General features: G+C 51.9%; 13 protein-coding genes and 1 non-coding gene across 14 annotated transcripts; 6 read left to right on the top strand and 8 right to left on the bottom strand.

The window, feature by feature from the left end:
* Window positions 1-228: 228 nt before the first annotated feature.
* On the top strand, window positions 229-1,127 carry BDV59DRAFT_204563 (putative TFIID and and SAGA complex TAF10 subunit; the record flags this gene model as incomplete). The annotated part of the gene is made up of 2 exons (XM_073694488.1): window positions 229-606; window positions 675-1,127. 2 exons carry the CDS (start codon window positions 229-231, stop codon window positions 1,125-1,127), a joined length of 831 nt encoding a protein of 276 aa, XP_073544931.1.
* Window positions 1,128-1,341: 214 nt separating this feature from the next.
* On the bottom strand, window positions 1,342-2,059 carry BDV59DRAFT_184958 (S19 family ribosomal protein). Its single transcript, XM_073690763.1, has 4 exons — window positions 1,991-2,059; window positions 1,908-1,923; window positions 1,626-1,808; window positions 1,342-1,566 (listed from the first exon to the last, which is right to left on the bottom strand). Exons 1-4 carry the CDS (start codon window positions 2,031-2,033, stop codon window positions 1,524-1,526), a joined length of 285 nt encoding a protein of 94 aa, XP_073544930.1. The 5' UTR covers window positions 2,034-2,059; the 3' UTR covers window positions 1,342-1,523.
* Window positions 2,060-2,776: 717 nt separating this feature from the next.
* BDV59DRAFT_97670 (inositol polyphosphate multikinase) lies at window positions 2,777-4,671 on the bottom strand. Its single transcript, XM_073697441.1, has 3 exons — window positions 4,341-4,671; window positions 2,855-4,278; window positions 2,777-2,806 (listed from the first exon to the last, which is right to left on the bottom strand). The coding sequence occupies exons 1-2, from the start codon at window positions 4,427-4,429 to the stop codon at window positions 3,039-3,041; spliced, it is 1,329 nt and encodes a 442-aa protein (XP_073544929.1). The 5' UTR covers window positions 4,430-4,671; the 3' UTR covers window positions 2,777-2,806; window positions 2,855-3,038.
* Window positions 4,672-4,723: 52 nt separating this feature from the next.
* Window positions 4,724-6,261, bottom strand: BDV59DRAFT_195112 (uncharacterized protein; the record flags this gene model as incomplete). Its single annotated transcript, XM_073692497.1, has 3 exons — window positions 4,724-5,831; window positions 5,883-5,986; window positions 6,034-6,261. 3 exons carry the CDS (start codon window positions 6,259-6,261, stop codon window positions 4,724-4,726), a joined length of 1,440 nt encoding a protein of 479 aa, XP_073544928.1.
* An 861-nt stretch (window positions 6,262-7,122) lies between these two features.
* On the top strand, window positions 7,123-8,171 carry BDV59DRAFT_195111 (quinone oxidoreductase family protein; the record flags this gene model as incomplete). The annotated part of the gene is made up of 2 exons (XM_073692496.1): window positions 7,123-7,898; window positions 7,949-8,171. The coding sequence occupies 2 exons, from the start codon at window positions 7,123-7,125 to the stop codon at window positions 8,169-8,171; spliced, it is 999 nt and encodes a 332-aa protein (XP_073544927.1).
* A 131-nt stretch (window positions 8,172-8,302) lies between these two features.
* Window positions 8,303-9,500, top strand: BDV59DRAFT_97614 (NAD-dependent epimerase/dehydratase family protein). Its single transcript, XM_073697439.1, has one exon. The coding sequence runs from the start codon at window positions 8,374-8,376 to the stop codon at window positions 9,331-9,333; it is 960 nt and encodes a 319-aa protein (XP_073544926.1). The 5' UTR covers window positions 8,303-8,373; the 3' UTR covers window positions 9,334-9,500.
* Window positions 9,138-11,080, top strand: BDV59DRAFT_97543 (uncharacterized protein). The gene is made up of 4 exons (XM_073697438.1): window positions 9,138-10,001; window positions 10,055-10,074; window positions 10,134-10,372; window positions 10,428-11,080. Exons 1-4 carry the CDS (start codon window positions 9,398-9,400, stop codon window positions 10,846-10,848), a joined length of 1,284 nt encoding a protein of 427 aa, XP_073544925.1. The 5' UTR covers window positions 9,138-9,397; the 3' UTR covers window positions 10,849-11,080.
* A 316-nt stretch (window positions 11,081-11,396) lies between these two features.
* On the bottom strand, window positions 11,397-13,076 carry BDV59DRAFT_204557 (SGNH/GDSL hydrolase family protein; the record flags this gene model as incomplete). Its single annotated transcript, XM_073694487.1, has 9 exons — window positions 11,397-11,705; window positions 11,754-12,044; window positions 12,098-12,191; window positions 12,240-12,327; window positions 12,447-12,571; window positions 12,620-12,672; window positions 12,725-12,761; window positions 12,810-12,816; window positions 12,869-13,076. 9 exons carry the CDS (start codon window positions 13,074-13,076, stop codon window positions 11,397-11,399), a joined length of 1,212 nt encoding a protein of 403 aa, XP_073544924.1.
* A 656-nt stretch (window positions 13,077-13,732) lies between these two features.
* Window positions 13,733-14,801, bottom strand: BDV59DRAFT_195109 (uncharacterized protein; the record flags this gene model as incomplete). The annotated part of the gene is made up of 2 exons (XM_073692495.1): window positions 13,733-14,287; window positions 14,340-14,801. The coding sequence occupies 2 exons, from the start codon at window positions 14,799-14,801 to the stop codon at window positions 13,733-13,735; spliced, it is 1,017 nt and encodes a 338-aa protein (XP_073544923.1).
* A 587-nt stretch (window positions 14,802-15,388) lies between these two features.
* On the top strand, window positions 15,389-16,419 carry BDV59DRAFT_97536 (class I SAM-dependent methyltransferase). The gene has a single exon (XM_073697437.1). It carries the CDS (start codon window positions 15,544-15,546, stop codon window positions 16,342-16,344), a length of 801 nt encoding a protein of 266 aa, XP_073544922.1. The 5' UTR covers window positions 15,389-15,543; the 3' UTR covers window positions 16,345-16,419.
* BDV59DRAFT_204554 (uncharacterized protein) lies at window positions 16,395-16,807 on the bottom strand (the record flags this gene model as incomplete). The annotated part of the gene is made up of 4 exons (XM_073694486.1): window positions 16,395-16,485; window positions 16,538-16,624; window positions 16,674-16,738; window positions 16,796-16,807. The coding sequence occupies 4 exons, from the start codon at window positions 16,805-16,807 to the stop codon at window positions 16,395-16,397; spliced, it is 255 nt and encodes an 84-aa protein (XP_073544921.1).
* A 257-nt stretch (window positions 16,808-17,064) lies between these two features.
* On the bottom strand, window positions 17,065-17,137 carry BDV59DRAFT_t136. The gene has a single exon. It is a non-coding gene; the product is annotated as a tRNA-Thr (tRNA).
* Window positions 17,138-22,415: 5,278 nt separating this feature from the next.
* On the top strand, window positions 22,416-23,826 carry BDV59DRAFT_209815 (uncharacterized protein; the record flags this gene model as incomplete). The annotated part of the gene is made up of 6 exons (XM_073695463.1): window positions 22,416-22,470; window positions 22,523-22,624; window positions 22,684-22,852; window positions 22,921-23,044; window positions 23,105-23,532; window positions 23,583-23,826. The coding sequence occupies 6 exons, from the start codon at window positions 22,416-22,418 to the stop codon at window positions 23,824-23,826; spliced, it is 1,122 nt and encodes a 373-aa protein (XP_073544920.1).
* Window positions 23,827-23,911: 85 nt separating this feature from the next.
* BDV59DRAFT_184907 (MFS transporter) lies at window positions 23,912-27,196 on the bottom strand (the record flags this gene model as incomplete). Its single annotated transcript, XM_073690762.1, has 5 exons — window positions 23,912-24,236; window positions 24,289-25,094; window positions 25,144-25,233; window positions 25,281-26,919; window positions 26,970-27,196. The coding sequence occupies 5 exons, from the start codon at window positions 27,194-27,196 to the stop codon at window positions 24,131-24,133; spliced, it is 2,868 nt and encodes a 955-aa protein (XP_073544919.1). The 3' UTR covers window positions 23,912-24,130.
* Between the last annotated feature and the right edge of the window lie 100 nt (window positions 27,197-27,296).

Below are 27,296 nucleotides of genomic sequence, written 5' to 3'. Positions count from 1 at the left end.
AGTTAACTACGCAGAGGTAGCGCTGCTGAATCATCGGCCCGAAGGGGAAACTCCGCCTTCGTCGCCGACGACAAACGCCCAAGAAAGCTGCAAAAGAGCAATATAGAACCTCGTCTCGCTCGCCGCATCGTCCAATAGGGGAATTTCGGGCGTTCAACTTACTGCGAACAGCCCGACTATCCAATCGATTCTTATTAATTCTTGATTCCTACGTCGCCCGCATTCACCATGGCCGATTCGTCGTCATCACAACCTCCTGTGCCACCCCCCTCGTCACAGCCTGCATCGCAGCCCGGCTCCCAGGAGCCCCCAGCCCCGGCGACAAACGACCAACCACCTGCAGCTGACGCGCCGGTGACCCTCAAACAAGAACCAGACACGGCCGACACCGCGACGCTGGACGCCTCCATCGAGCTAGACATCGACATGAACGGCGACAGCAGCAACCCCAACATGGCCAAGCCCAACAACCCGGACGGCGACGACCTCGCCTCCGGAAACCCGGTCGCGACCTCCGTCGACGTCCTGGCGGCCGCCGCGGCGCCCTCTAAGAAGGAGACCAGCCTGCGCGAGTTCCTCGGCAAGATGGACGACTATGCGCCGATCGTATGTCACCCTCGCCTCATCCTCACCCTCACCCTCACCCTCGGCATCCACAAGACTAACCCGTCTAGATCCCCGACGCCGTAACAGCCCACTACCTCACGCTGGCTGGGCTCCCCCCGCCAGGCAATGGGCCGAACCAGACGCCCCCACACCTCGCGCGACTCCTCGCGCTCGCGACACAGAAGTTCATCGCCGACATCGCGGCCGACTCGTACCAGTACGCGCGCATCCGCGCCTCCAACAGCTCCTCCGCCAGCAACCCCATGGGCAGTCTCAACGCCGCGTCGGGGCTCAACATGCCCGGCGGGGCGGCGGGCGCGGGGGCCGGCGCCGCGGGCGGTGCGTCCGGCGATGCCGGGAAGGGCAAGGCGAACACGCATCTTGGGATCCAGCGACCGGGGTTTGGGGGTGGTGGATCGGGCGGCTCGGGACAGGGCCGCACGGTGCTCACCATGGAGGATCTGGGCATGGCGGTGTCGGAGTATGGGGTGAGCGTGAAGCGCGGCGAGTTCTACCGGTGAGATGGAGTGGGAGTGGCAACGGAAAGGGGACTATCCATTGGGAGGATTCATGGCGTACATACTGGGGTGAGCACGAACGATATCCTGCATTGGGGTTTCAAAATTACTACGTACGGATTGTGCGGGCGTTAGGGGGTTGGATAGGGCTTGTTTTTTCGGTTTTTTTTTTTCTATCCTTTTTGTCGTTTCTCGGTGGTTAGTCCCATAAAGAGATCGTGTGAATGATGGAATGATATTGACATCCATGGACTCCAGATAGCTAATTTTACACATGCGGTAGATAGATGTACAAGAAACAACGCCGAGAGAGATAACTGCAACTGGGCCGGATATTCGCTGCCGCCTCCCCAGATGCATATCGGAAATAAACTCCCAAGTAACCAATTGCAGAAGCGATCATTTGTTCTTCGACTGCTTGTATGTGAATCTCTTGCGAGCCCTGGCGAGAATCCGTTAGCGAGTGCTGCCCCCAACACTGCCCGACTCAGGGCCACGTACGCAACAAATTCACCGAGTTTCCGGCCAACCATCTCCTCCGTGATCAGCACATCCTGGTAGTTCTTCCCGTTGTGGATGGAGAACCGCAGTCCGACGAAGTTGGGGAGGATGGTTGCGCTGCGCTTCTGCGTCTTGATCGGGGGGGTATTTGGCGGAGGAGGGAGTTTGCGGGGGAGAGGGAGACTTGGAAGACAGGAGAGTCAGCTGCACTGGTGCATGGTAGGATAGATGTCTCGTCTAGGGACTTGGTTTGGCGTGCAATGGGATTAGGACGGCACATACGGGACAATGTTCGGGCCTGTCCACGGAAGGTGTTAGTTAGCATGACACGAAGCTGGCCTTTGCTCGAGTAGAGTATTCCTCACCTTTCCATACGGACCGCCCCAGCAGGGCGCGGGTGGGAAGCATTTTGGGTATTGTTCGGTGGGAGTTGCGATGCGATGCGATGCGGAAGTGGAATTGAGAATAAAATGTCGGGTGGTGGTCGGCTTAGTCAGCGGTATAGTTGTGCTCTTATGTTGGCCTTGAGTTCGAGGTATACCTTGTCATTACCTGATCATTTATGGGGAATGTTATGTAGACAGAACCCCAATATTTTGGCTAGACTTTGAGATAGCTATCTATACATGTTCTACGACAGGCTCCAGGTTACAGCACGAATGGATGCTTCTGCATTTGCATGGATATACAGGGAAAACCAAGACTCTAGGTAGGGAGTAGGGACTTGGGGAAAACCTGTATCGAAGCAGGTCAACTAGCATCGCCATATGGATATCCTCCCAATAGCCACATTATTCCCCCAGACATTCATCAAGACAGTCATAATCTTCCTGCTCACAACGATCAAAACAGTCATTCGCCCGGTCGGCCATCGTAAGGCCGAAGAGGGCTACCAAAAATATCCAGGAGATCTTCATATTTGATTCAAAGGTAGGAGAGCTTGAAAGTGCGGTAGACGAGAATAGTACGTAAAGGACAATGAAGGAGGATAGAGGAGAATGATAGTTGGACTAGGTTGACCTGGAAAGACGGCCCTCTTATAGACGATAGTGCAGGAACAGCAGGCCTTCTTCTGCCGTTAAATCCTGATGGTCTATGTACAGACCGCTTCTCTATCGTCGCACATCTATGAACCGAATCAGAAGACCGCCCCTGCGCAAAGTAAGGAGGCCAACATTCACCTGTACCTAGGTCAGGGTCTATAGCCTCGGCGTTTGCTCCATACGTACATCCAATAAGATAGGTGGCCAATGATGGACTGATATAGAAGTGTACTCTTTCTAACTATTCGCTAATAATGCATAGCCAGAGTGTCCTTCCATGCACTTGTCGTAACAGCAAGCGACGCATCGTCGCCATGTCCAGCCGCCCGCGGCCATGAGATGCAAATGCTAGTACAAGATAACGATACAATCATTCGGCCGCAAGCTCGTCGAACAGCTTCACCAGGCTGCGCACGCCCTTGAGCACGTTCTCATCTGGTCCTTGGCCGGGAGTCCAGTCGGCGTGGGCGAAATCAATCAGCCGCAGATCATGCACCTTGGGTGGATCTTCCTCCTCTTCGTCCTCCAAGTCGGCAAGCTGCGCGGTACCCGGGTCGATGCTGATATTGATCGCCTGCTGTGGTGCCCCATCCTGTCCAATTGGGAGGTCAACCACCTGGAAAGATCCATCTGGCTGGAGCTGCAGGTCAAAGTCTTCCTCCTCGTCGTCGTCATCTCCGCCTTCTTCGGGCGGGTTCTCCGCGGCCTTCTTTTCCTCCTCGAGCGCATGCTCCATGGCCTCCGGATCACCTTCATACACGATCAAGACACTTGACGAGTACATGCGACTTTCCTCGGCCTCCAACACATGTTGCACCTTACGCAAAGCGTCAGCCAACCGATGGGCCACCATCTTCGAGCGATCCGCCGACCCGGCCTTCGCGCCGGCCAGGAACGTCTCGAATCCCTCGCGGACGTTCTCCGCCTGGAAGGACCGCCCATACCACTTGTCGTAGCGGCGATAGCCGTCCTTCTCGATGACCTCGCCGCGGGCGCCCTCACCGGCCTCGTATTTCGTCGCGTACGGGTCGGTCTTGGCTCCCTCGTCGGTCTCGCCGTCTACGCCCGTCCAGACCTTCATGCCCGCGATGCGGAAGCCCAGCGATGAGCTGGTGGTCTCCGTCGAGACGGCGTCGAGCTTTGCGCGTTTCGACAGCGGCGCGTCGTCCGCCCACAGCCGCGCGCCGAGCTTCACGTCCAGCACATTTGGCCGCTTGAACCCCGACGCCACGTTCTCTAGCACAATCGACAGGCCCGTCTCGAGCTTTTTCCCGCCCGACGGCACCCAGGGGGTATCTTGTGTAGCGGTGGAGGCAGAGGCAAATTCGGCTGCGGCGGGGGTCTGCGACGGCGGCTGCGGCGTGGCGGCTGGGGCGGGGGTGTCGGAGGTGGAGGAAGAGTCGGATGGGGCGAGGACAATGGCGCCGGGCTGCTGGGAGGCCGCGACGGCGAGCGGTTGTTGCTGGTCGGCGGAGGTCAAGGTGCCGATGTAGGTGGGCATAAAGGCGCGGAAGGCCGGGTGTAGGGCGCTGGATTCGTAGAAGCTGACTTCCTGGGGAGTGCAGGGCTTTGCGATGAAGGAGCCGGAGAGCGTGCAGCGTACGCCGTCGCTGAGGCAGAAATTAGTATTTGGCCTGGGTTGGGGAGCGGGCGAAGATAACGGGGAGCGTACTGTCCAGCGGCGGCATGGTCGAAAGCCACAAAGCTATCGCTGTCTAACTTGGGAGTCTTGACACTGTCGGACCTCGAGGAGGAGGGCATTTTGTATCGGGACGGTACTAGAGGGTCATACACGGGCCAAGAGACTGGCGACAACTAGAGTCGCATTCCATGAGTCACTGAGCGAAGGAGAGTGCAGCGAAGAGGGACACGTCGCTAGCATGCAGGAGAAGTACAGGAAAGGAAAGGCAGCGAAGAAGAAGTGCAAGCAACAGAACAAGAATGATGCAAGAAAAGAAGAGACGAAGGGAGTATGAGGTGATGTCGGCGGGTTTTGTCAGGAGAGAAAATGATAGGGACTCGCCGACCCGAATTATCGGTCCCCGCACGGCACAATTACAAAAGAACACCGTCCTCTTCCTCTTTCTCCCTCTCCTCTCCTCCCCCCACCTCCTTTGGCTTCGTCCATCCCAACAGGAGATCGTTCGCAAGATTCGTGTAGATGGAGGAGTAGGCTGTCTGGATGTCCTCGAAGAAATGGAACCCTGCGTTCAGCTCCCACACTGGAGTGATCACCTTCATCCCCGGGTAGCAATGCTCGAGAAGACTAGCCTCCACGAAGAACTCAAATTCGAGCATCGAGCTGTCTTCGTCTGCCCGCCGACGCTCATCGGGAGTCAAGTCATAACCTGGCTTTCCCGGATCGTAGTATCCCTTGCCGTACAGTCTTCCGACGGGATATAGATCCGGAGCATGCTCGTGATAGAAGGCACAGACCGCTGCGTTGGGAGGAGAGACCGCGGTGACCTCGAAGCCGTGGATGTCCTCCAGGCACCTGGCGCGGAGGCTGCATTGCTCCGCTAGCTGTAAAAACCGAAGGCCCTCCGCGTCGGTTCCCACGCCGGCCAAGGCGAACTTGACGACCTTAAGAGCCACCACCTGGGTCATCCAGTTGTGGGGGTCTCTCTTGTGCTCCCATTCACCGCCGTTGGCGTCCATTTCATGCAGGAAGCCCCCAAACAAGGTGGAGCAAGCCATGTTGAAGTCCCCAGGACCTTGGGCTGTGAACTGTTGGTTCTTCCACAGCTCCTTTGAGGCGATGTTGCAGGATCTTCTGGCCTCGTCAATATTGTCCCTGTACTCGGGAACCACATCGTGATAGAGGAGGTAGGAGAGGAAGTTGCGAATGGTGACCGTGGCGAGCTGGATCAATCCCTGGCTGTCCGAGCTGAAATAGTAGGGAAAGTAGGAGGTCAGAAAGCCTCGGACGACAAGGTCGAAGTCGATGGGGAGCTTGGAGTAGTCGGTCCTGATGCTCGCTTGGGACCTCGCGAACCGAATCTGTTCACTATCCATGTCCTTAAGGTCGCGTTGGTCCACGCCGGTGAACATTCTGGGGCTGATGTCGACACCACCGTAGGCGAGGTATCTGTGGAAGATTGCCAACCGGTCGCTTTCGATGCGGCGCCTCTGCTGATACCGCAGGATGGCATCTTCGAGGCGACTATTGAGGTGAGTGGAGCGCATGGTGTTCGTGGCAGGCGTGGACACTTACTGGATGATGGGACGTTCGGGATCGTACAAGGAGAGCTCTTCGTGGTATTCATCCGGAGTCATGGGCGTGTCGACATAGTAATCCTCAAAGCCGGTGGGTTTTCCCTGTCCAAGGTCAGGTGTGTTATATTGGGTCCTAGAGATGAACATACTCTGCCTCTCTTGCTCTTGGGCTTCTTCTTTCTCTTGGGCTTCTTGGGGAGGTCGATCGACTCGACGGGGGCGGGAATAGAGGCCTGATCATCCTGATTCTCATCCTCCTTCTCCATTTTGGCTGATGAGGAGAGGCCTGTGGGATGGTGAAGCAGGTAAGATGGTGAGAGAAGGAAACAGAAGGCAAGCAGCAGAAGAGAAGGTGCAGCAGAGGGTTGTGTTTGCATGCAATCGCCTCAGAGAGCCATGGAGGATACGTTTGTTTAGAGTGACTGAGTGTATTGAATGCCAATGGAGTCGAACTGATTCATTATGGATCTATAAGAGTTCATGATCTGAGTCTACCTACTTCACCGGGATCAATCACCATACTACAGTCTCCAAGTCAGTTCCCCCGATAAGACTGTGGTGAACGATCAAGACAGAGGACGAGACTGACTACATTTGATATAACTAGTCGGTAAATAACGCTATAACTGACCCTTATCTATTTACATCTACTGATCGCTCTATATCAATATCCCGTCAGACTACAGCAGCAGTATAGCTCGGGGAATCCGTCGGAGATAAAGCGACCTCCGACGGACTCGGAAGAAGATCCGATGGCGTCATCCCGACGGAGATACTTCATGTTCAGCTGAAGGATCAAATTAATTAGTAAAACGAAGGAAGAGAAGGACCATGACCGATCAGACGGACTCGGATTATACCCGGAGACCGTCTGGCCGGTGGCTGTATACCTCCGTCGAGAGCTGCTGCGGATATGCGGGGAAGACGGAGGAAGAAACGACGATGAGCGCAAACATCGTCAGTCGATGACAAATCCGAAGGGAAGAGAACATATCCCACTGCTCTCCTTCTTCCCCTTCTTCTCCTCCACGCGTACCCGCCGGCATCGACCTACAGTATATAAACCGTGTCGCATGCCTCCCTCCCGTCTGTTCCACTGCCCCTCCCTCCGCATCTTTTCCTCCCCCACCACTACCACCACCACAACTCCCTCCATCACCCTCGCTCGTCTCTCGGCTGTTCGCTCGCAAATCCGCCCCTCCATCCCTATCAGCCCTTACTCGCATCAATCGCGCGCCATGTCCGTCCCTACTTCCATGAAGGCTGTCGTCGTCGAGAAGCTCGGCGGCCCCGAGGTCCTCGAGGTCAAGACGAGCCACCCCGTCCCCACCCCCAAGGAGGGCCAATTGCTCGTCAAGAACAACATCTGCGGCATCAACTACATCGACACCTACTTCCGCACGGGCCTCTACCCCTCCGCGAAGCCCGAGATCCTGGGCCGCGAAGCTGCCGGCACCGTCGTCGCCCTGGGCCCCGGCCCCAACCCGCACAACTTCCAGGTCGGTGACCGCGTCGCCTGGCTGAGCACCAGTGGATATGCCCAGTACACGGCCGTCCCGGCCGCGAAGACCGTCAAGATTCCCGACGGCGTCTCGGACGAGGACGCCATGGCCTCCTTCCTCAGCGGCTTGACCGTCCTCACCCTCGCCAAGGAGACCTACCCCGTGCAGAAGGGCGACTGGGTCCTCCTCCACGCCGCGGCTGGCGGCGCCGGCTTCCTCATGACCCAGATCCTCAAGACCCTCGGCGCCAAGGTGATCGGTACCGCCGGTGGCCCGGAGAAGGTCGCCCTGGTCAAGAGCCTCGGGGCCGACCACGTCATCGACTACCGCAGCGAGGAGGGCAAGGACTGGGTCTCCAAGGTGAAGGAGATCACCGGCGGTCGCGGGGTCGATGTTGTCTATGACTCGGTCGGCAAGGACACCTGGGAGGGTAGCTTGGAAGCGGTCAAGAGAAAGGGTACCATTGTCTGGTTTGGTAACGCCAGTGGCCCCGTGCCGCCCCTTCCGCTCAAGTGAGTTGATCTACCTTCTTCTGTAACTGGACTGTGGCTAACTGGAGTAGCAAACTCTCGCCCAAGTGCGTCAAGGTCGCGCGTCCGACCCTCTTCGGATACATCGAAACCCGCGAGGAGTTCGAGTTCTACGTCAACGAGCTGTTCACCCTCCTCAAGTCGGGCCAGCTCAAGGTCAAGATTCACCAGATCTATCCCCTGGAGCAGGTCGCTCAGGCCCACACCGATCTGGAGGGCAGAAAGAGCACTGGCAAGCTGTTGCTGAAGGCGTAATGTGGTGACTGGACGATGAATGTATATAATGACTGGTATTGATGCTAGAGGGAAATTGATTTGTTCATGTTCGATTCGGCCAATGAGTAAGACCAACTAATGCATGAGAGAGAACTGGGGTTAGTCCAGCCCGTGCCGTGAACATCGTATTCCCATCCTTCCTCAACCGTCCTCCGCCAGGCAAAGAAACAACTGACCTACGATGCCAAACGTCCTGATTCTCGGCGCAACCGGTTACATCGGCCTTGCCCTCGCTCAATCCCTCCGACGTGGAGGCACATATACGGTCTGGGGTACAGCACGCACCCCGGAAAAGGCAAAATTGCTGATGGCCAACGAAGTGTTCCCGGTCGGAGGGGACATCACCGACTCCCAGACTCTGAGTGGCATGATCACTGGCAACCAAATCGACATCGTGGTGGATGCTAGTTCCGCATACGATAAAGCAAGCCAAATCCTCAACGGCGTGGTACACGCAGGCAATGCCCGGCGACAAGCCCTCGCTGCAGAGGGAATAGTCGGCCCGAAACTGGGATTCCTCTACATATCAGGGACATGGGTCCACGGCTCGCCCTCGTCTCGGGTCAGTGATCTTTCCCCCGTTGGGAGCCGCCAGTCCAAGGGAAAGCCAGCCCCGGTGGCTGCGTGGCGGCCAGCGCATGAACAGGCGATCCTCGCCACGCGCGACATCCTCGACGCCGCCATCGTTCGACCGGGTGATGTCTACGGCCGGAGCTCTCCCGGATGGACTCCCCTATGGGAAGTCTTACAGAAGTCGCTGGAGTCCGACCCAGGAACCCGAGTGCAGATTCCGGCTGCTGCTGCTGCTCGGATTGGAACAGTCCATGTCGATGATGTGGCTGCCGGGTTACATACGGCCGTAGACCATCTCGGCGGTCAATTGGGCTCGTGGCCCGTGTTCGACCTGGTGACGGAGACTGTGTCGATCGTCGAGATCATGGAGACTGCCAAGGCTGTGTTGGGGGTCGAAGCATTGTTGGATTATATCGGGCCTGTAGGAGACCCCTTTATGGAGGCGATGAGCTGCGCGAGTAAATTGGATGCGTCACGGGCAAGATATGTGTTGGGATGGACACCGAAAAGGACTGAATTCCTGTTGAATCTTTCTGTCTACATCAAGGCGTGGCTGGCAGCGAGGTAGGGACTCCCACACATGCCGCACATATCGGACAGAGTAAACTCCCTTCCGCCCCACGGCGGGTCTTATGGGAGGCGCCGTCTTTCGGCCGTACGGCGTATTATTTTCTCAACCCCCAAGAATGCTGGCGACGATTGGCCGTGGTCTATTGGTGAGATCGCGACGCATCAGGCAACAAAATGCCTTCGCATGTGTATCCTTACGTACACTCTACAAAGACAATAAGATACAGAGTACAAGTGGCACCTACGACGACTCCATACCAAAACACGACTTCAAACCGAGACAGGTCTTCTATGCCTTTGACCCGGCCATAAGCAGCATAAACACACCTCCTCTAGGCAACTTCTCCTTTCTGCTGCCAACAAATGTGCCCGCAATACCCGAGTTTCAGCATGTCCACGCTATTCCTCCAGACGCCTTGGGCGTGCCGTGGCCGACATCTTTCCCCACGACATTGGAATCCAAATACTGGCGCGAAGCAGAACATGCTGCGAAGGACTTTTTGCAGTTTACACTTGCGAATCAGCCAGATCGAGCTAACGATTGTCGGTTCATTGATGGGATTGCTGATGCAGCCGTCTCCTTCGCCGTTCATGTCGCGCCCATGGGAGACGTCGCAAGGATGAAGGTACTCGCAAAAGCCTATGTGCTTCTCTTCATGCATGACGGTACGTCGTGAAGCTTTTTGTGCACGCTTTGTCACTGATGGAATATCTTGCAGATGCAATCGAGACGGGTAATGTATGCTACGCACGGTCGAATTGTTGCCGCACTTTTGGATCGAATTCTAACCTTCGTAGTATGCCGCTGCAATCCCCACGGCTGGTCAAGTATTGTCTCAAGATAGCCCTAGCCTCGCGACACAGTATCGAGGCTACCACTTGTTATCCGAGGAAGTTCTCTTCGAGGATCCAACCCTTGGGCAATACCTTCTGGACGGCATGTTATCATGGGGCTCACTGGATGTGAAGACATACCCGGACACGTTTTCGTCCCTCGGTGACTATCTGGTTCACCGAGTTGAGGATGTTGGGGCCTAGTATGCATCCATTTCCTTAGCTTATTATTCCTGCCAAGCTGACTCTATTGTCTAGTCCCATCTTCCGCACTGCAGAATTCGCTTGTGGTCTACAGCTATCAGAGCAAAAGAATGACACCGCTGACAGTTTACGTGCTCTCTGTGCGAGGCACCTCCTCCTCACCAACGACTTATACTCGTACGCAAAAGAAGCACGTGCCGAGGAACAAGACGGGGCGAAGCTCTTCAATGCGGTCTGCGTTGTGCAGCAATTGACGGGAGTGTCTGCACCGTGCGCCACGGGGATAGTCCGGCACATTCTCTGGGACATAGAGCGGCAGATCAGTGGAGAGTACGGGCAACTGGTTCGAGAGAGTTCTCCATCAGAGTCGGTGCGTGCACGGGTGTTGATCGCGGCAGTGTCGGGGAATATGTATTTTTCTGCCACAAGCGCACGATATGCGCGTACGATCGATGGTGCGAAGTTGGCAAGATGACCAACTGCTGGCCTGTAAGGGGATGCATGTATGCACGTGACATCGGTTGGCTGGCTGCTAGCCCAATACAGTTAGTCCACACAGTGTCCGTCTCCTTTAAATTCCCCTTTCTTCCCCGCCTTTTTCCTCCTTTCCCTTTTCTCCTCCACGACCATGTCCATCAAGGTCTGCTTTGATGCAAGCGGATACTCGGATAAAATAGATTTGGGGATGGAAAACTTTCGCCTGTTTTCCTTCCCACTGACCACGACCAAATGTAGATCGTGCTTTTGTTCTTCTGCGCAATGGACTTCTGTCCAGGGTATTTCACCCCAGCACCGACAAGTCCGTTCATGCCAATCATCATGTTCGAGTGTCGAATCAGCTGTATGCCTCTAAGTACCCAAAGCAAAGGAATGTCAATAAGCATGTTGAGACAAACCCACAGGCCTTGATACGCCTGTGTCTACGCGCCGTGTGTCAACATGAAAGTCGGCATCCCACATTATCTCGTAGCCCAGATAGTCATGAATCAATTGCAATATATGTTCCATTCACATCCGTTATTCCTATTTTTTATATGCCTCCTGGTTGTTCCAGTACAGGGTATCATGTTGGATCTCGGGGCCTGTCGCGCCCAGCTCCCAACCCAGCTTGATCTTCACCCACTGCATGAGATGGCTAGCGATCTTCAGGTGTCCCACGTCGGTGGGGTGGCCTCGCGGAGCGATATCGTTGTGTTGCAGGATCCCCTTAGTGTCGAAGTAGTGCACGAATCCCTCCTTCTCGAAGTGCTGATACACGCGTTCGATCTCTGCGACATACAGCGGCCTCTGGACGTAGGTGTTGCTGACGGCCTTGAATTCGCCCCAGAGTCCCTAGACGCAATCAGCATCCTATTTCTGTGTCAGCAGCCGTGGACCTACCATGAGGACAATCTGTGCCGCCGGCCAAACCCGGTGCACGTCGTTCACGAGGTTCACATATGCGTCGTAGAACTGATCCCCCGGGATATCGTTCGTATCGTCATTCGTGCCCAGATTGATGACCACCAGGTCCGCGGCTCGACGTCCAGTTGGGTCCCATGGCACGGGCTTTTGGCCGTAGGTGGCATTCGCACGGGTGCCCACGTCGGGAATTTGGAACCATTGGTGTGTCATGCCACGCGCGGTGCCGCCATAACACTTCTGATCGACCAGACAGATGCCCGGATAAGCCTATCAGATGGTCAGCTCATACATCCGAGACGAACGTGGCACCCGCAGCTGACCGTGATGGAGTATTCGACGTTGCCGAGCCCAGCGGCGAAGTTGAATCCCCACGAGGAAAGCCCCTCATACGTGGCGTATTGGCCAGCGGCGAGGCTTTTTGGCAATTAGCTAAGGAGGCATTGGTTCGAGTGTGAGGCTTACGAATCGCCGATGATCTCAACTGTTCGGTTAAACTGCGCAGGCTGTACTAACTGGGCGTCTTTGTCGACTAGGACGCCGCCGATCTGAACTGTGTGCACCGTTAGTTGGGCTCTCGTGACGAGGGACGTGGTACATATCCATAGAGCCAGTTCGTCACTGGGAGCGCGTTAATATGGGGTTATTAGTATCTCGCGGGGACTTGCGTACCGCGCATTTCAAATGTCTTGTTGTCGGCCTTCTGCGTCGCCTTCAGCGCCGCCGTCGATGGGCCGACAAATTGGTAGGTCGCGTTTGCGGTAACGTTGGAGAATTCCCAGTCGAGGCCACCGATTCTGTCTGATCAGCAATGGTGCTTGAGGCAGTGATTCCAGCGGCTGTACCGGTACGCGACGAGCACGTTCTCTGATGTCTGTGGCCCGAAATTCAAGGCGAGCTGAACATCGGTTAGGACATACTCTGTCAATTGAATTCAGCTGACTGCCTACTTTGTCTCCAGTAAACGCTAACTTGACACCAGGGATGCTGCAACTTGTTTAGCACGTGCGTTTGCCCAGGATGAAGTCAACATACGACCACCCTCGTGGAATTAGTACGCAGCGAATAGCCAAGAAATAAGGGTGATCGCCTACAAGAGACATGGCTACTATCCCATCGTCCTTTGTATGAGATTTCCGGCGCCTCGGGACCATACTGTCTCCACGCCGCCTCGTCGACAGTAATGTTTGGTGTTTGTCCCGGGTAGGGGTTCAGTCTTGTTTGCCCATTCTCCAAGATCGTGGCCGAGGCCAAGACCGAACTGAGCAGCGCGAAGAAAAAGCGGAAGCACAAGATATGCATGCTGGTAAGCCGCACAGAATGGATGATCGGCCCGTGCAATGGCGAGCTTGTGCGTGTTATAGCGGGGTGGAAGACGGTGGAACAAACTCTCATCCCTTTCGCAGACACTAATGACCCAGTTCAGTGGCTCCATCGGGTTCATTATTCTCGGCGCTTTCAATGCAAGCTGCAAGGCGGGTCGCGTTTAGTGCGCAATAGTTGAAATTGCGGTCCATTCATCGGGCGATCTACGATCCGGCTGATCCACAGCCTGTGCTGATCGCGAACCCATATCTGACAAATTGGCGGGCATTCGGTTGAGATTGCTTGAGTAATTGAAGGCATTCCTTTTTCCGACTCTTCTGAATGTACTCCGGAGTATACGCAGTAAACAGTAGCTGCAGATTTTGGCATTCCATAGCCCCTTGCACGCGCCCCCTCTCTTTGCTCTGGGCGTGTAACAGCACAACCAGGATCGTTTTTTCAAAAGTCGACGGATTCAGCCAGTATCTGACTCCGCGATTCAATGGATCTAAAAGTATAGAGAATGTGTGTATGAAGTCAGCCTATTAGTGTTGCAACATGAAGTTACCATCGAAGAGCATTTACGTGGTGGACAGCAATTCATCCTATTCGGCATGAAACCTCAACTCCTTGATATCCCCGTCTGTAGGTATTCAACACCCATGAATATGTGTACACACCGCAAAAATCATCATTCCAAATTCGTCTACTGATCCCAGCCACCGTTCAATGCGTCTTCTCCGTTCAGGCGTCCCCGTTTCCTCCGATCTCCATAGCTCTGAAATTCGCAACATCCCATCGTCCCATTCGATCAACTGTCGGTCATACTCTTTTTCCCACGCTTCACGACTATTTGCTTCCCAAAGTCTCTTATGCCCAGGCACGTATAGCTCGCTCAGCTCATCAGCGAGAAAGTTTGGAAGAAGTCGGTCCGCATTATACACACTCGAGAAGAGGTACATCGCGAAAATTGCTCGTCGTTTCGTCGCAGCTACAATCCAGGACTCCCAAGTCGGGCGTACTTTGGAAGCCTCTGCTGCACTAAAGAGACCATTCCTTGCGGTACGAAAAGCGAGCTCCATGAGTGTGATCATTGTCTTGTCAGTGACTGATTGAGCACCATGAAGGGGTGAAAAGTATAGCATAATGGAGTATATCAGATATGCTTGAAATGCAGACAAAAGATCACAGTCATTCGGTGGAGGATCCTATCCACGCCAGTCAACAAGCGCCATCTTATCCAGAAGTAGGAAGCATTACCTCTTCAGTCAGTCGCTCCATCTCTTTCTCAACCATGTTCACCGCCATGGCCTCGCTCCCAGCCACGGCTTTCTCGAACATGCGAACGAGGGTGTAGCAATTGGCAAGACTGCGCGGCATTTCCTTGCAACGAACTTGTCTAGAGTGAACAATCGGTGGAGCCTCTCCAGCCTTGAGCATGCGTTGCGGGTATGTCCTTAGTATTCGCGAGATATATTGCAGCGTGAAGGGATGGTACACCTTCGGGATTTCCTCGCTACCCAACGGCGGCAATATGTATGGCCGCAGCCAGCGATCTCGAATATCCTCTGCGTTAGAACTTGGGACAAGGTCGACATCTCTGAGGTTTAATTCGGCAGTTGGCTCCTGCGCACGATCACGCCTTCCATCAAATTGCAGAGGCCGAGGAGAAAGACACCAGCTAACAGCAGGGCTACTATACGATAAGGGAAATCCTGGCATTTCAACACCCGTCTCTCCATCTGATGTAGAGATGAAGCGGGCATTCAAGATTGACGTATCTGGTTCATTCGACGCCGCATCACCTCGAGTCTCTGGCGAAGTCGGATGCGAGTACTCGCAGGTCCGACCGGATAACCTGCAACGAGAACAAACTGGTTTCTCTAGATCACAGCGCACCTTGGATTTGGTGCAGTTCTTGCAGGCCTTCTTCCGTGGTGGCGGCGGGAGGCGTTTGCGTTGACGAGGTTTCATGGTGCGGCGAGAAAGTTGATAGTTAGTTGATGGTGCTCGGAATTCCGAGACTTTTTCAGTTCAGTGTGTTCGGAAAGTTTGGTCATGGTCCGGACGTATATATATGTAATAGAGCAGTCTATTACACTCTCCTACAGGAACCTAGGTAGCGTATAGCTATTACTTGTTTTTATGGTTACTACAATTCCAGTATCTACATTAATGATTCAGTTCAGTAGGCATAATTCCTAGTATATCTCGGTCATCCAAAGTCACGTGGTACACTGAATGGTGGGGTTTCTTTCGACGGAACCACGATTGACGTAACTGCACTCTACACAGTTGTTCGCTGCCAAGAAATGACATTGTCGGAATTCCGAGCCCTCCATATGATTGATTCCCCCGGTCGAGGGTATATATAGACCTTGCGCATCCATTCCCACCATTCAGCAAACATAGCTCTACTTCATTAAACCAAAACTCAGTCAATACATATAACCAATTTATCACAATGGGTACTTACTCAACCGATCACTCCAGCTCCGTTATCCAAACCCATAGCTGGCGCACTCTCACCAACTCCGCCGCGTACATCCTCCCGTATATCAGACCCGACATGAAAATCCTCGACATTGGCTGCGGTCCCGGCAGCATCACGGTAGACTTTGCAGGCAGAGTGCCACAAGGCCACGTCACGGGGGTGGAATACACCCCTGAGCCGTTGGATCAGGCCCGGACACTGGCGGCCTCGCAGGGCCTGTCCAACATCGACTTCCAAGTCGCGGATATCCACTCTCTACCGTTTGAGGACAACGCCTTTGATATCGTGCACGTGCACCAAGTACTCCAGCACATTGCAGACCCGGTTCAGGCGCTGCGAGAGATGAAACGTGTCGCGAAGCCCAATGGAGGAATTGTCGCCGCGCGGGAATCCGCCAGCTCGACGTGGTATCCAGAGAATGAGGGTATTACGGCATGGTTGGAAGTGACGAGCAGGGTTGCCAAGGCGAAGGGTGGGAATCCCCATCCCGGTCGATATATTCATGTCTGGGCCGAGGAGGCCGGTTTCGACCGCGAACGAGTTAAGAGAAGCGCGGGCTCATGGTGTTTTAGCAGCCCGCAGGAAAGGGAGTACTGGGGCGGTTCGATGGAAGGGAGGTTTCGGTCATCTGGTTTTACGAAGATGGCTACTGAGGAAGGTCTTGCTACGACAGAGGAGTTGGAGAAGATCGTAAAAGGATGGAGACAGTTTGTGGAAGATGAGAGAGGATGGTTTGGTTTGCTCCACGGAGAGATCTTGTGTTTTAAATAGATAGCCCTGGGGTTCCGTAGAAATATAGAGGCTCGAGTGGCAATTGCAGATCATGCCTCTTCGTGCAGGTCAAATTGTACACCCTTTGGGAACTGAACCTGTTTCAGATCTTCAATCGATACACTTGCCGGTGCAACGAATCTATCCTTGTTAGTATGCCATCATCCATCGGTAGTCACAGACCGGTCCATACGACGTGGTGTGTATCGGTGGTAGACTCCGGGTTGAAATGAACAGTGTCTGCTCCGTTGCCCCTCTCTCTGCGAATCTGTCTTTGGTCCTATTTAGTTGTCAACTTGAGTATGAAGACCTCGGAAGGAGTAACATACATCTTCTCCATCTGGGCTCCATGCAGCTGATATGCTTCTAGATCGTCGTAACGGATGACAATCGTCTACAAAGAGTGAGTATAATTGGTGAAAAAGAGATCAGAAATATTTGAGGGACTTACATATCGAGTCATCTTGACAGGGCACGCGGTATGGGACGGTTGTCAGAGAGAATGAGTAAGGCTTTGGGTGTTGCGTCAGTCACATTAGTAGACGTGAGGCAGAAAGCCTAATTCGGCCTAGCGCAGAGTCCTTTGTGTGACAGTATGTGGCGACTTCATCCGAATCGTTCAAGTCCTCACTCAGTCCTTTGACAACATTGTACAAAAAAGGGATCAAATTTGACCCAGCTTGGAGGCACGAACTGGACCGAACGGATGGGGACAAAAAATGCTTCCACGCGGATTCGAACCGCGGACCTCGTGATTACTAGTCACGCGCTCTACCAACTGAGCCATAGAAGCGCTTGTTGAAAGTCTGCTTTTAGGATTGTCTTTTACAGAGACATCTCTTTGCTCTACGGGATAGATATATGAATACTTTGGAAAATTCATATCTTGGGCCTGGTTCCTTCAAGGACGTTTAAATAAGAACAAGCTTAAAGCCCAGGGCATAACTTATCGATAAGTAGTTCAATACCCTAATCTATGAGACCGCAATTCAACAGCGCTATACGCGATAAATTGTCCACGCTGAAGCGAGAAGCGATGCGGAAGATATAATTGCTATACACCTCTGATGGTTCGCGTAGTGAGTACGCTTTCGGGCAGTTGCAGACGGGTAGTGTTTTCTTTGCTTTTTCCCTCTCCCACCATTCTGCAACCTGTGGATTGAGTCATGTAAAGCCAAATGGTGCCTAACCATAACCTGGGGACGTCGAAGCCTGCCCTGGTATCCCTGCTCCGGAGTCTCACACGGACATAAGCACCTTCCTAGCCTGTCACAACCGACGCATGAAAACAAGGATCATCCCGATGAAGAACTCTATCAATGATGTATTAGCCATAATTTTACATTTGCTCGGTATCGCCAGGAATGGGCACAAACTCCGCCTAAATTATACGTAGTCGGGAACTCGACCATCCCCCCAGAAATCCTCCAAAATCTGCCTGAAATATAATAGCTGGGATTCAGGCTATCTGTACTCTTGTTCACCGGACCCGAACACACGACTAAGGTTGCCGAAACTTAGGGGTGTTTTTGTAAACCAATGCCATAGAGAAATCTTTCCTAGTCATGAACTCCGTCCTGGTCTTCTTAGTAGGAGGGGTTGATCATTAGCGGCCAAATGAAGCGTAGATGTCATACGCCATCGGGAGAAATCCAAGAGATCAACTCACCTTCCCCATCAGGTAACTTACATAGTTTTTCATCCAATGTCAAATGCTTTTCATGACCTTGCATATTGCATCGCTGCCACTCCGGCCCGTCCAAGTATGTGGTGAAAACAAACACATTCCAAACCAGCCGCTCATGAGCCTCCCTTGTACCAGTCCTTGTCAAGCACACAGCTGCATGCCCTTATCCATTGTGTTTAATTTAATCTTTAGCCATCTACAATTAAAGCCTACTCGTAAATGGAGCCTTGTTTGCCAGTTATCACATCCAAGCCATGGCGTAATAGCTTGTTTCTATTCTGAAGTCTCCCCCTGGGCAGGTCGGTTGTTGTAATGTCATTCGTTGGTTCTGCTGCATGTATCCAAAGATGGCACAGCAGACCTAGCCAGTCATTCCCTGTGGGTCCTGTCAAAGTTCCATGTCCACGGTCGAGTACCCTTAGCTGCTGTCTTCCTGTATGTGATCCAATCCCTGACGTTGTTAACACCTTCCATTTTCTCACATGTCGCCGACAGCCAGGTGGGTGCCTACGTATATTGGACGTAGATAGGAGCGAACCGCATGTCCTTCGGTCATCTGGAACCCGGTCATCTGGAACCTACCGCAACGAGCTACATACATATTCCTCTATAACCCTCTATAACAATATGAGAGACATGATCAATCAATTAGTTGAGCGCATGCCAGCTGAGATTAGGCATTGTATTTCAAGGCATCATTCAGGGGCTTCTTTTGGTGGGGAGTCTCATGCACCTGTAGCGCTTTCATATCATCGTCCAATAACTTTCATGGTTCCGCTCCCCCCAGACAAGTAATATGAGCTAGCAAATTTAGAAAAGAAAAACCATCTATGTCTTTTCTATATAATCCCCTATTGAATTAGTTTCCTACAGCTGTCTGGCTCCTAATCTGGCAACCATACACAAATTAGCGTTTGTCGCGCACATATCTTCGCATTCCATAGTTCGTTGCATCGGTGGTTTCATTGGACCCCTATAACCCAATGAGTGTTGATCCGTCTTATACTTAATGATGGGGACTACAGTATTGTGTCTGGTATATAATCAGACTCATTCCGCCCAAGATCTTCCCTCAGACTGACATGAAGACCTCATACATTCTCCGAACAAAATGTCTCTCCAAATGCTTCCTTTTCTTCCAGTGTCCTTGATGCACGTGTATACGTTTCTGGCAACGTTTTATATGAGAGCCGTTCACTTATTTTTCGATTATTTATTCCCGGGTAAATATCAAATCACAGACTACATCTCTCGCATAAAAGCGGCGAACGAGAGACATGAAGTACTCGCAGCGCTGAAACAGATGATTGATGTGGACGGTGCAGGAGCCTGGCCCCCTAACGTTGGTCACAGAGATTCGTGGCCGGCAGCCTTTCGTCCATACCATGATATCTTCTTCGAACTAGCGGCCTTATTACCAGTTCATCATGTCTCGTCCGACAACACCATAAATCAGAGCCGCATTGTCGAATATCGTGCACGACTTCAGAGACTTCTGCAGCAACAGATCGATATTACCGCTGTGGAGTCACTGTTTTCTACGGCGGAGGGGGAAGACCCCTCTCTGATTCCCGCACATGCTTACAATGGATTATTTGCTTGTATCAGCTATCTACGCCATGCATTCAGGTAAGAGATTCATCTTAGCATGTGCGCAGCTCAGGGCATCTTACACAATGTTCTTTAGATGGGGTACCGTGCCCATCGTTAAGGTTGCACAAGAAGAAAAGATCATTAGTTTCCCACAGGAGCTCGATATACCGTGGAAGTTCCTCCGGCGTAGGTATGGCATAGAGTCCCAGGGAGGTTGCGTTATGTCAAATTTCTATTGCAACGTTGATAAGGCGGGAGGATTCGTATACCATGTGAACAGTGGAATGCCCAGAGAGATCTCCTCAGCAGAGCGCAACTTCATTTATTCGTTTGTTGAAACGGAGAGACAGGTATGTGCTAATATTTCGCCCTGAGGACATCACATTTAAAGACAATCTCACCAGGCGTTACCTATATACTACCATGTGACACAATCCATTATATGCTTCGATAATGGGAAAAAGCAATTGTGTGTTGAGCACCTTAAGGTAGTCAATAAGCATCTGCGTCTAGCTGCCAAGGTTTACTATGATCAGGTTGTCGACTCAAAAATCCCGCGCCACACTTTCGTGGCCTATTTACAAGGCTTTCATGGCTGGGCCGCCGGCGAGATGGTAAATGGAACCTATGTTGAATTTGACGGACTTTCCGGTGGCCATATTATACTGTTTAACCTGCTTGATGCCTTTCTGGGACTGGATACATTCCTTGATGAGGAAAGCTATGCTAGGTACATGCCGGTTTTGCAGAGGGAGTTCATCGGGTCTGTGAAGGAGCATGGGTTCCGGAGTGAGGCAAATCAGGCTGGAGACGTCGAAATAAAGCTGCAATTGGATGATATCGTGAGGCAGCTTCGAGTATGTTCTATATGACCTCTAATAATCATGCGTAGAGTGCTGATTTACGCTGTTAGACTTTCCGCAGTGCTCACAAGGCACGCACCAGGAAATACCTGAGTATTGCTAGGCCGGAAAGAGCCATGATGACTGCGGGAGCATCTATTATTGAACCAGGATCGAATGCAAATGTACAAGATATGGTGAACACCGTCGACGGGGTCTTGGACAAGAAGATGAGGGAGACAAAATGACAGCACGCTATTAATAGTAACTTGGTTTTATCAGAAGGATTGATTCTCTTCAATATATGTGTTCTTTCGAAACAAAATAAAGCTCTTATGATTGTGCAGGTCTGGCTTCTTTCTTACAAATCCAATATTTTGAAAGATGCATAATATAAAGTATAAAATTGTAGGCAGTAAATATAAGAGGGGAGGTATGGAACAGTTAATATATGAGGGAGTAATTCAGGCGTCTAAGGAGATTATTAGATGCAAGGAGTCTTAGCCAATCCTAGTGAAGCATATAACTCACGGATAATTGAGTCTTTCCAATGAAATCTTTCTAACCATAAGATCTATTGAAACCTATTGTAACATGGTGAGGCTTCTTAGAGACGGAGTATCTTTGTTTGTGGGAATGACTTTTCCCTTAGGTCTCCTGCCAGGTGCAAGATACACTGAATGAACAAGGAAGTGTTGATTCTCCTCCACAACACGACCTCAGTCATCATTAATACCGTCCTGGTCAATACTTCTCAAGGTGTTGGAGAGTTTCGCTTTACAGTATAAGACCTAAACATCGTGGATATGAAGAACTAAGACGGGACGGGCCGGACTAAATGTACGCTGTAATTTCAAGTCCCAGATAGCATACCCAGAAATCTAGCAAAAAAAGAACGGAATCAAAAAACATACAACAGCCGGGATTCGCTGGTGGTCACCCACCCAACTACTAACCGGCCGGCGTGTGGCTTAAGTACGGCTGAGCGGACGGGAAGCCCTGTTCTCCACACCCTATGGTCGTATGTGTTTTTTTGAAAGTGAAACTGAAATAAATTGTCATAAGACAATCTTAGGCCTCTCTTCCTGCACCGTTCTGCTCTCGCTCTTCATGATGGTAATATGTACCAGGGTGTTGCTTAGCAGAGACTGGCTCCGAGATTAGACTTTCAGCGCTCTGTCTCCTCTAGAAGAGGCTGCAGGATACACTTCTGGATATGAAGCCAATGAGCTCTCGAGAAGAACTCCGATGGTAGGTTGTCCGTGATACTATCGGAGTATTCAGACTTTGCTCATCATCCTAGATCAGAGGACGAGGGGTCTAGACCTGACGTAGCGGCAGTAGACACGTAACCATGTTTGTCGGATTTGTATCCGGTAGAGTAGAACTGTCCTGAGACTAGGACTTTTGGACGCAGATGGAATCATTTGTGGAGAATCTGATAACGAGAAATAGCAACCCTGCAAAGAGCCTGACCATTAAGGTGGCTACCTCCGGTAATTTGTAATAAATGCACATTCTTGCACCACCGTGTGCTTCTCTCGGTTGCCTAGCAATTTTAAAAGATATAAGTTGGATTTGTGCACTCGCCTGAAGATTTATGAAATGGACGGGTGTGTCCATCTGTGGTACATACCCAGTCTGCATACGTGGAGTGGCTCTGAGATAGTTGAAGTCAAGAAAGTGCTATGCTACAATAGGGCCTCCTGGGTCACGCCAGTTTGATAATAGCTCAAATGAGTAGTCCAAAGTAACCTAATTTCCTACACAAATTACGTGCTTTTATTGCTAATCACCCACCATCAGAGGGTGCTATGTGAGATGCGGGGAAAAAAGCGCATAAAAACCTCACATACCACCTCGACGGAGGTATATTTGATCATTATCGCTTGGATATATATATAATATTGTCAAAACGCTGCCTAGGTGTTGTTAGGAACTATTCCACTATGCCATCTATATTGATCGATCGGTATGACCACGTCCCTGAGACAAAAGAAAACCGTAAGTCTATTAGCTATGTCACCACATATCTCTCTTTGCTAATACAATTAAGTCGACTGGGCCGACCTTGTCACTCTCGATCTTAGCCAGTATGATCAGGAAGGCGGCAAAGAAAAGCTTGTAAAGCAGCTTGATCATGCTGTGCGCAACGTTGGTGAGGAAGCCATACACGAGTCTTATATTGATCACGAGCTGATACATCGACTTTCCTAGGGTTCTTCTATGTCAAAAACTTCAATATCTCTCAGGACGAGATTGATCGTCAATTTGCACTAGGTCGCGAGTTTTATGCACTACCACTTGAAGAGAAATTAAAGTATCACAACAGCAAAGACCTCGAAAGAGGCGAGTATAACGGATACAGGCCAGCGGGTCACCGCATGTATGATACTTTCCGGGATACATGGACTGCATTAGGTGAACCACGGAAGACTAACTGTGTCAAATTAGTCTAGGTAATGGCGTCAAGGATAATGTCCAAGTGTACAATATCCCGAAATTCGACGGCTACCATAAGCGCCAGCAGCCGCCGGTACTTGAAGACCATATAGCTGAAATCGAAGCATTCAGTCGGGTATTGCCACATAATTCCCCTCCGCTAAAGCTATCCTGCTAACGTTTAGACGTACTTCAGAAATGCCATACAGAAGTCGTCGAGAAGCTCCTTCGTCTGTTCGCGGTTTTCCTTGAACTTCCCGACGAGGAACAGCTGGTTCGTGACCATCAGTACGATATCAAGGGCGAAGACCATCTTCGCTACATGCACTATGCAGCACGCGACCCGGAGACAAACACAAAGGTTGCCGGTCTCTATAGTCCGGGACATACAGATTTGGGGACTGTGACCCTGCTTTTCAGACAACCCGTTGCAGCACTGCAAATCTTGAATTCGGAGGGACAGTGGAAATGGGTGCGCCCTCAGGATGGAACGATCACAATCAATACCTGCGACGCCTTGACGGCGCTCACTGGAGGCCTGATCAAGTCAAGCATTCACCGTGTGCATGTACCCCCGCCAGACCAGGCCCATATTGATCGACTTGGTGTGCTGTACTTTGCCCGGTGAGTCATTCATGTTGGACCGATCACAATACATGCTGACTTTAGCGCAGTCCCAATAACCACGTTGTCCTCGATCCCATCCAGAACAGCCCGGTGTTGAAACGACTCGGGTTGACAAAGAACGTGTTCACTGAGTTGGGCCAGCATCTTACTACGGAAGAATGGGTCAAGGTGCGCCAAACGCAGCAACAACGCCGTCGACAAGAAGCCAAAATTTCTACCGATGGGAAGTACGATTATCCCCAGAAAGACCTCGAAATACTTCCTGGCCTGCATGCCAAAGTATACAACTAGATAGTCACATAATCGTGGTTGTTGAGGGGCCGACTTACCCACTGTTCAAAACACCCTAGTCACTGATAGTCGTGCTAATTTGTGATTAAAATCTTTTATTCAAATGATCGTCCCAGTCGTAAGCATCTAGATAAACTGTCATATATACACAGTAAAGTTTATTCGTGCCTTGGAGTGCTTCGCTCGCCAGGGCTCTCGAGTACGTTTACGCTATAAGTAAACTGACAGTGGGCCGACGAGGAAAAAAATGCAGATAACATGTATGTATTAGTGTATGTTCATGAAAAGTGTATGGGTATATGTGTCAATCTTCGTGACTGTCCACCATCAAGCGCGTCGATTCCGTGTAATCATCTGCATGTCGGACATGAAAATCGAAAGCGAGTTCTCCGACAAGACTTTTTACATTGCTAGTTCATGTCAGGACGAGGAAAGAACCAACGAGAGTGGGCCGCAACATACCTCAGCAAATCCCGCAAGCTAAAACTTAGCACCGACCGCAACACCTCCAAAGACACAAAAGCCGAAAAGGCCGGGTCTTCCACGTGACGGATGCTCAGCAGCTCACCATCGATCCGTTGAAGTTGACGCGCAAGAGGGAAAGACCCGCCCGCGGACAGATACGGGGGCAATGGCTGCGCGTTCAGAATAGACGCGGACAAGTGACACAACAACGATGTGGTCGAATGGGACTTGAAGTCCGCTGATTGCAAAGCAATCTCCGCTAGCCGGGAGACCCATTTATTTTCCGGGTCTTGGGAATCGTGATGCTCCGTCGTAAGGGCGTTGAGATTTTGCGTCGTTTGTGCCATCAGCGCCATACTGGTGAGCATGCGCTGGATTTCGGATATGATGGCGTCGTAGACGTGCTTGGGGAACTTTCCGCCAATCGGGGGCTCAAACGTGCTGAAATGGCTGTGCATTCGCAGCTGGTTCAGGAGCATCATCTCTTCTTTGAATACTTTGTGCCGGGCGGTTTCGAGGCGGTATGATTCCGATCTCACGTCCTGGACGTTGCCCAGCGTCCCGCTCAGCCAAAGTTCGACAGTGGTGTGCATGCAGCTGTAGAATTTGGCGAGGACAAAGAGCCCTCTTCCGATTGCCTTTCGTAAGGTGGACTTTGCAGTGATAGGATACGGAAAGATGACCCAAAAGAAGGAAATGGCGCAGCCTGCGGCCACAGCCGCCAGCTTATAGGGTCCGAACAGGTAGATGGGGTAGTAGGGTTGGCCGTTAGAGGTGGCGGTTTCAATGCCGAGTTTGCGTACCTGCGTCGTCAGAGATGAGATTCTTCAGCATTGGAGGTCGAATTCTTACCTGTAGCTCGTAACCGATGATGACGTTCAGGGTGACGATGGCTATCACGGAGGCGCCAAAATATTGGGGTACTTTAATCCAGAAGTAGTACTGCCACACGTTAGTCATATACAGTTACATTGAGTGGAGAAACTTACTCCGAATATATTGGCAATATAGAGGAAGATGATCACACCGGGTGTCTTCCCATCGACGATATACCAGACGACCAAGCTTAAGGCTAGTGCAAAGACAGTAGCAATAATACGCGCCACGAATCCAAACATCGTCTGTCCACTCGTTGGGTTCATTCCGATGACGATGACAATCATGGCCCAGATGCATCGCTGGCGGATGAAGAAATCCTGGGTCTGATGCAGAAAAGCGAGAATGCCCACGGAAAGGGACGCTGCCGCAACGCGGAACCCAAATAGGCTCTGTTCAGATTTGATCACATGCGAGATGGTACGGAGCACAGTGCTGCTCCTCTCCCATATGTTTGCTGGCGGCATATGTTCAGGGTCGGGGTAGTTTCCCGGCTCAATGTCTTCTGCCACTGCACCGTCCCGTGTGGACTGTCTCCTGTCGGGGACGCTGGTTGATTCCTTCTTCTCCGTGTTTGGGGACAGCCACTCGCGTATAGACTTCTGCTTGGGGAAGATGAGTCTGCCTCTTTTCATCGTGCCGTCAGCGACTTTGCCCTCAGCAAACTTCACCAGATCGAGTGTGGCCCTCAGGAGGTTCTCCTGGAGATGCCCTGTGTATAGGATGATGAAAAACTCTTGGCGCACATCAGGGTCGGTAGCAATAGTGTCTGGACCAGGAATATCACCATCCGGGGCCTTTTCAGTTGCTGAAAAGGCTTCCACAGATGCTAATGCCCGAGGGAGCTGACTGCGGCGCGCATAGTACTCCCTAGTAGCCTCATCAAACTGGAGCACAAAATCAGACTGCAGCGGGTTGAGTTCCTCCCCACGCGATTCTTCGTCCTTGTCCTTGCGTTTTTTCTCGAATTGTTTCGGCTTCATCAGTTCAAGGGTGAGCAGGACATACTGCAAACCGGCTTTGACAAGGGCGGCAGATTCTCCGAGACGGCGCTGAAGCGTTTCGACCACTTTTTGTATCTCATCGTTCTTGCGCACCTCATCGACAGACTCCTCATCGTCCTGGTCCCTGTCTCGCTTCCCTTCATGTTGAACGATCATGTCTAAGATCTCAGGCAGCATGGCAATCCCAGAAAGCGGAAGAAGAATACTTCGCAGAAGGCCTCCGATGCGATTCAAGTCCTTGGCAGACAGCTTTCCCCACGCAATTTCATCTTTTGAATAGAACAGATCAGATTGTAACTTGCCATGCAAAGCATTCAATTTAGTGATCGACCCCGCCAGGCGCTTTTTCTTCGATTCAATACTCTGCTCCTCGGTATGTTCCAAGTCTCGCATGCTGAGAGCCGTACGAGTCCTGCTGAGCAATCCGCGTCGTCCGGTGAGCACTTCGGACCCGTCCTCTACGAAGGCGATCTGTGAGTGTAGCACGGTCTCGATTTGCGCCACGTAGGCTTTGACGTCGTGGAAGACGTTGCCTCGACTCGTGATCGGCATGATAAACAGAGATATACCGGTCGCAATGGCGAATCCAATCATGAACCCTTTGAGAAGTCGGGTGATGAACGTCAGGCCTTCGTCGACGGTGACAAAGGTTCCAGCTCGGGTGATGGTGACTGATGAGAAGATGGAGAAGGCCACCATGGGATCCTGTAGCTCCATTGGCCGCCATGCACGCAGTGTATTCGATGCCCTATAGGAAACGGTCAGAGCTGTCATTTGAAATCGGGAAAGGTAACGCACCAGATCATGACGATCAGCCATATCGCGGAGACGGCGCATGCGTCGCTGCTGAAGCCGTTCTTGACGCTGTCGGGTGCATTAGACGGGGTGTTGTGCTGTCGTGCCTTGACGGCGCAGTACACAGTCAGGCAACATAGTGATGCTGAGACGCAGGTGGAGAGTAGAATGAATAGCATAATCTTCATGAATTTGGCGCGGGGCATTAGTCCCTGGGAGACGATCGACATCAGGGTGGCCAGGTAACCAATAGTGAGAGTGATGTCGGCGATGGCATCGCTTTGGTGACTTTGATGAGTTAGATATAGGTCGTAGATGGGACGGCTACCG

This window comes from Aspergillus ambiguus (assembly GCF_047715705.1).
Source record: "Aspergillus ambiguus strain CBS 117.58 unplaced genomic scaffold BDV59scaffold_34, whole genome shotgun sequence".
Taxonomy (NCBI): Eukaryota; Fungi; Ascomycota; class Eurotiomycetes; order Eurotiales; family Aspergillaceae; genus Aspergillus; species Aspergillus ambiguus.
The sequence above is the reverse complement of the archived record's forward strand: the minus strand, read 5'-3'. Positions and strand labels throughout refer to the sequence as shown.

What these genes read in the sequence shown, in the direction of transcription:
- BDV59DRAFT_97614 (XM_073697439.1), top strand. Translation starts at nt 8,374, where the DNA reads ATGCCAAACGTCCTGATTCTCGGCGCAACCGGTTACATCGGCCTTGCC.
- BDV59DRAFT_97543 (XM_073697438.1), top strand. Translation starts at nt 9,398, where the DNA reads ATGGGAGGCGCCGTCTTTCGGCCGTACGGCGTATTATTTTCTCAACCC. An exon ending in GCTTCTCTTCATGCATGACG is followed by an intron (nt 10,002 to 10,054) that starts GTACGTCGTGAA and finishes AATATCTTGCAG; the next exon opens with ATGCAATCGAGACGGGTAAT. An exon ending in ATGCAATCGAGACGGGTAAT is followed by an intron (nt 10,075 to 10,133) that starts GTATGCTACGCA and finishes TAACCTTCGTAG; the next exon opens with TATGCCGCTGCAATCCCCAC.
- BDV59DRAFT_184958 (XM_073690763.1), bottom strand. Translation starts at nt 2,033, where the DNA reads ATGCTTCCCACCCGCGCCCTGCTGGGGCGGTCCGTATGGAAAG. An exon ending in AAACTCGGTGAATTTGTTGC is followed by an intron (nt 1,567 to 1,625) that starts GTACGTGGCCCT and finishes GATTCTCGCCAG; the next exon opens with GGCTCGCAAGAGATTCACAT.
- BDV59DRAFT_97536 (XM_073697437.1), top strand. Translation starts at nt 15,544, where the DNA reads ATGGGTACTTACTCAACCGATCACTCCAGCTCCGTTATCCAAACCCAT.
- BDV59DRAFT_97670 (XM_073697441.1), bottom strand. Translation starts at nt 4,429, where the DNA reads ATGCCCTCCTCCTCGAGGTCCGACAGTGTCAAGACTCCCAAGTTAGAC. An exon ending in GACCATGCCGCCGCTGGACA is followed by an intron (nt 4,279 to 4,340) that starts GTACGCTCCCCG and finishes TTTCTGCCTCAG; the next exon opens with CGACGGCGTACGCTGCACGC.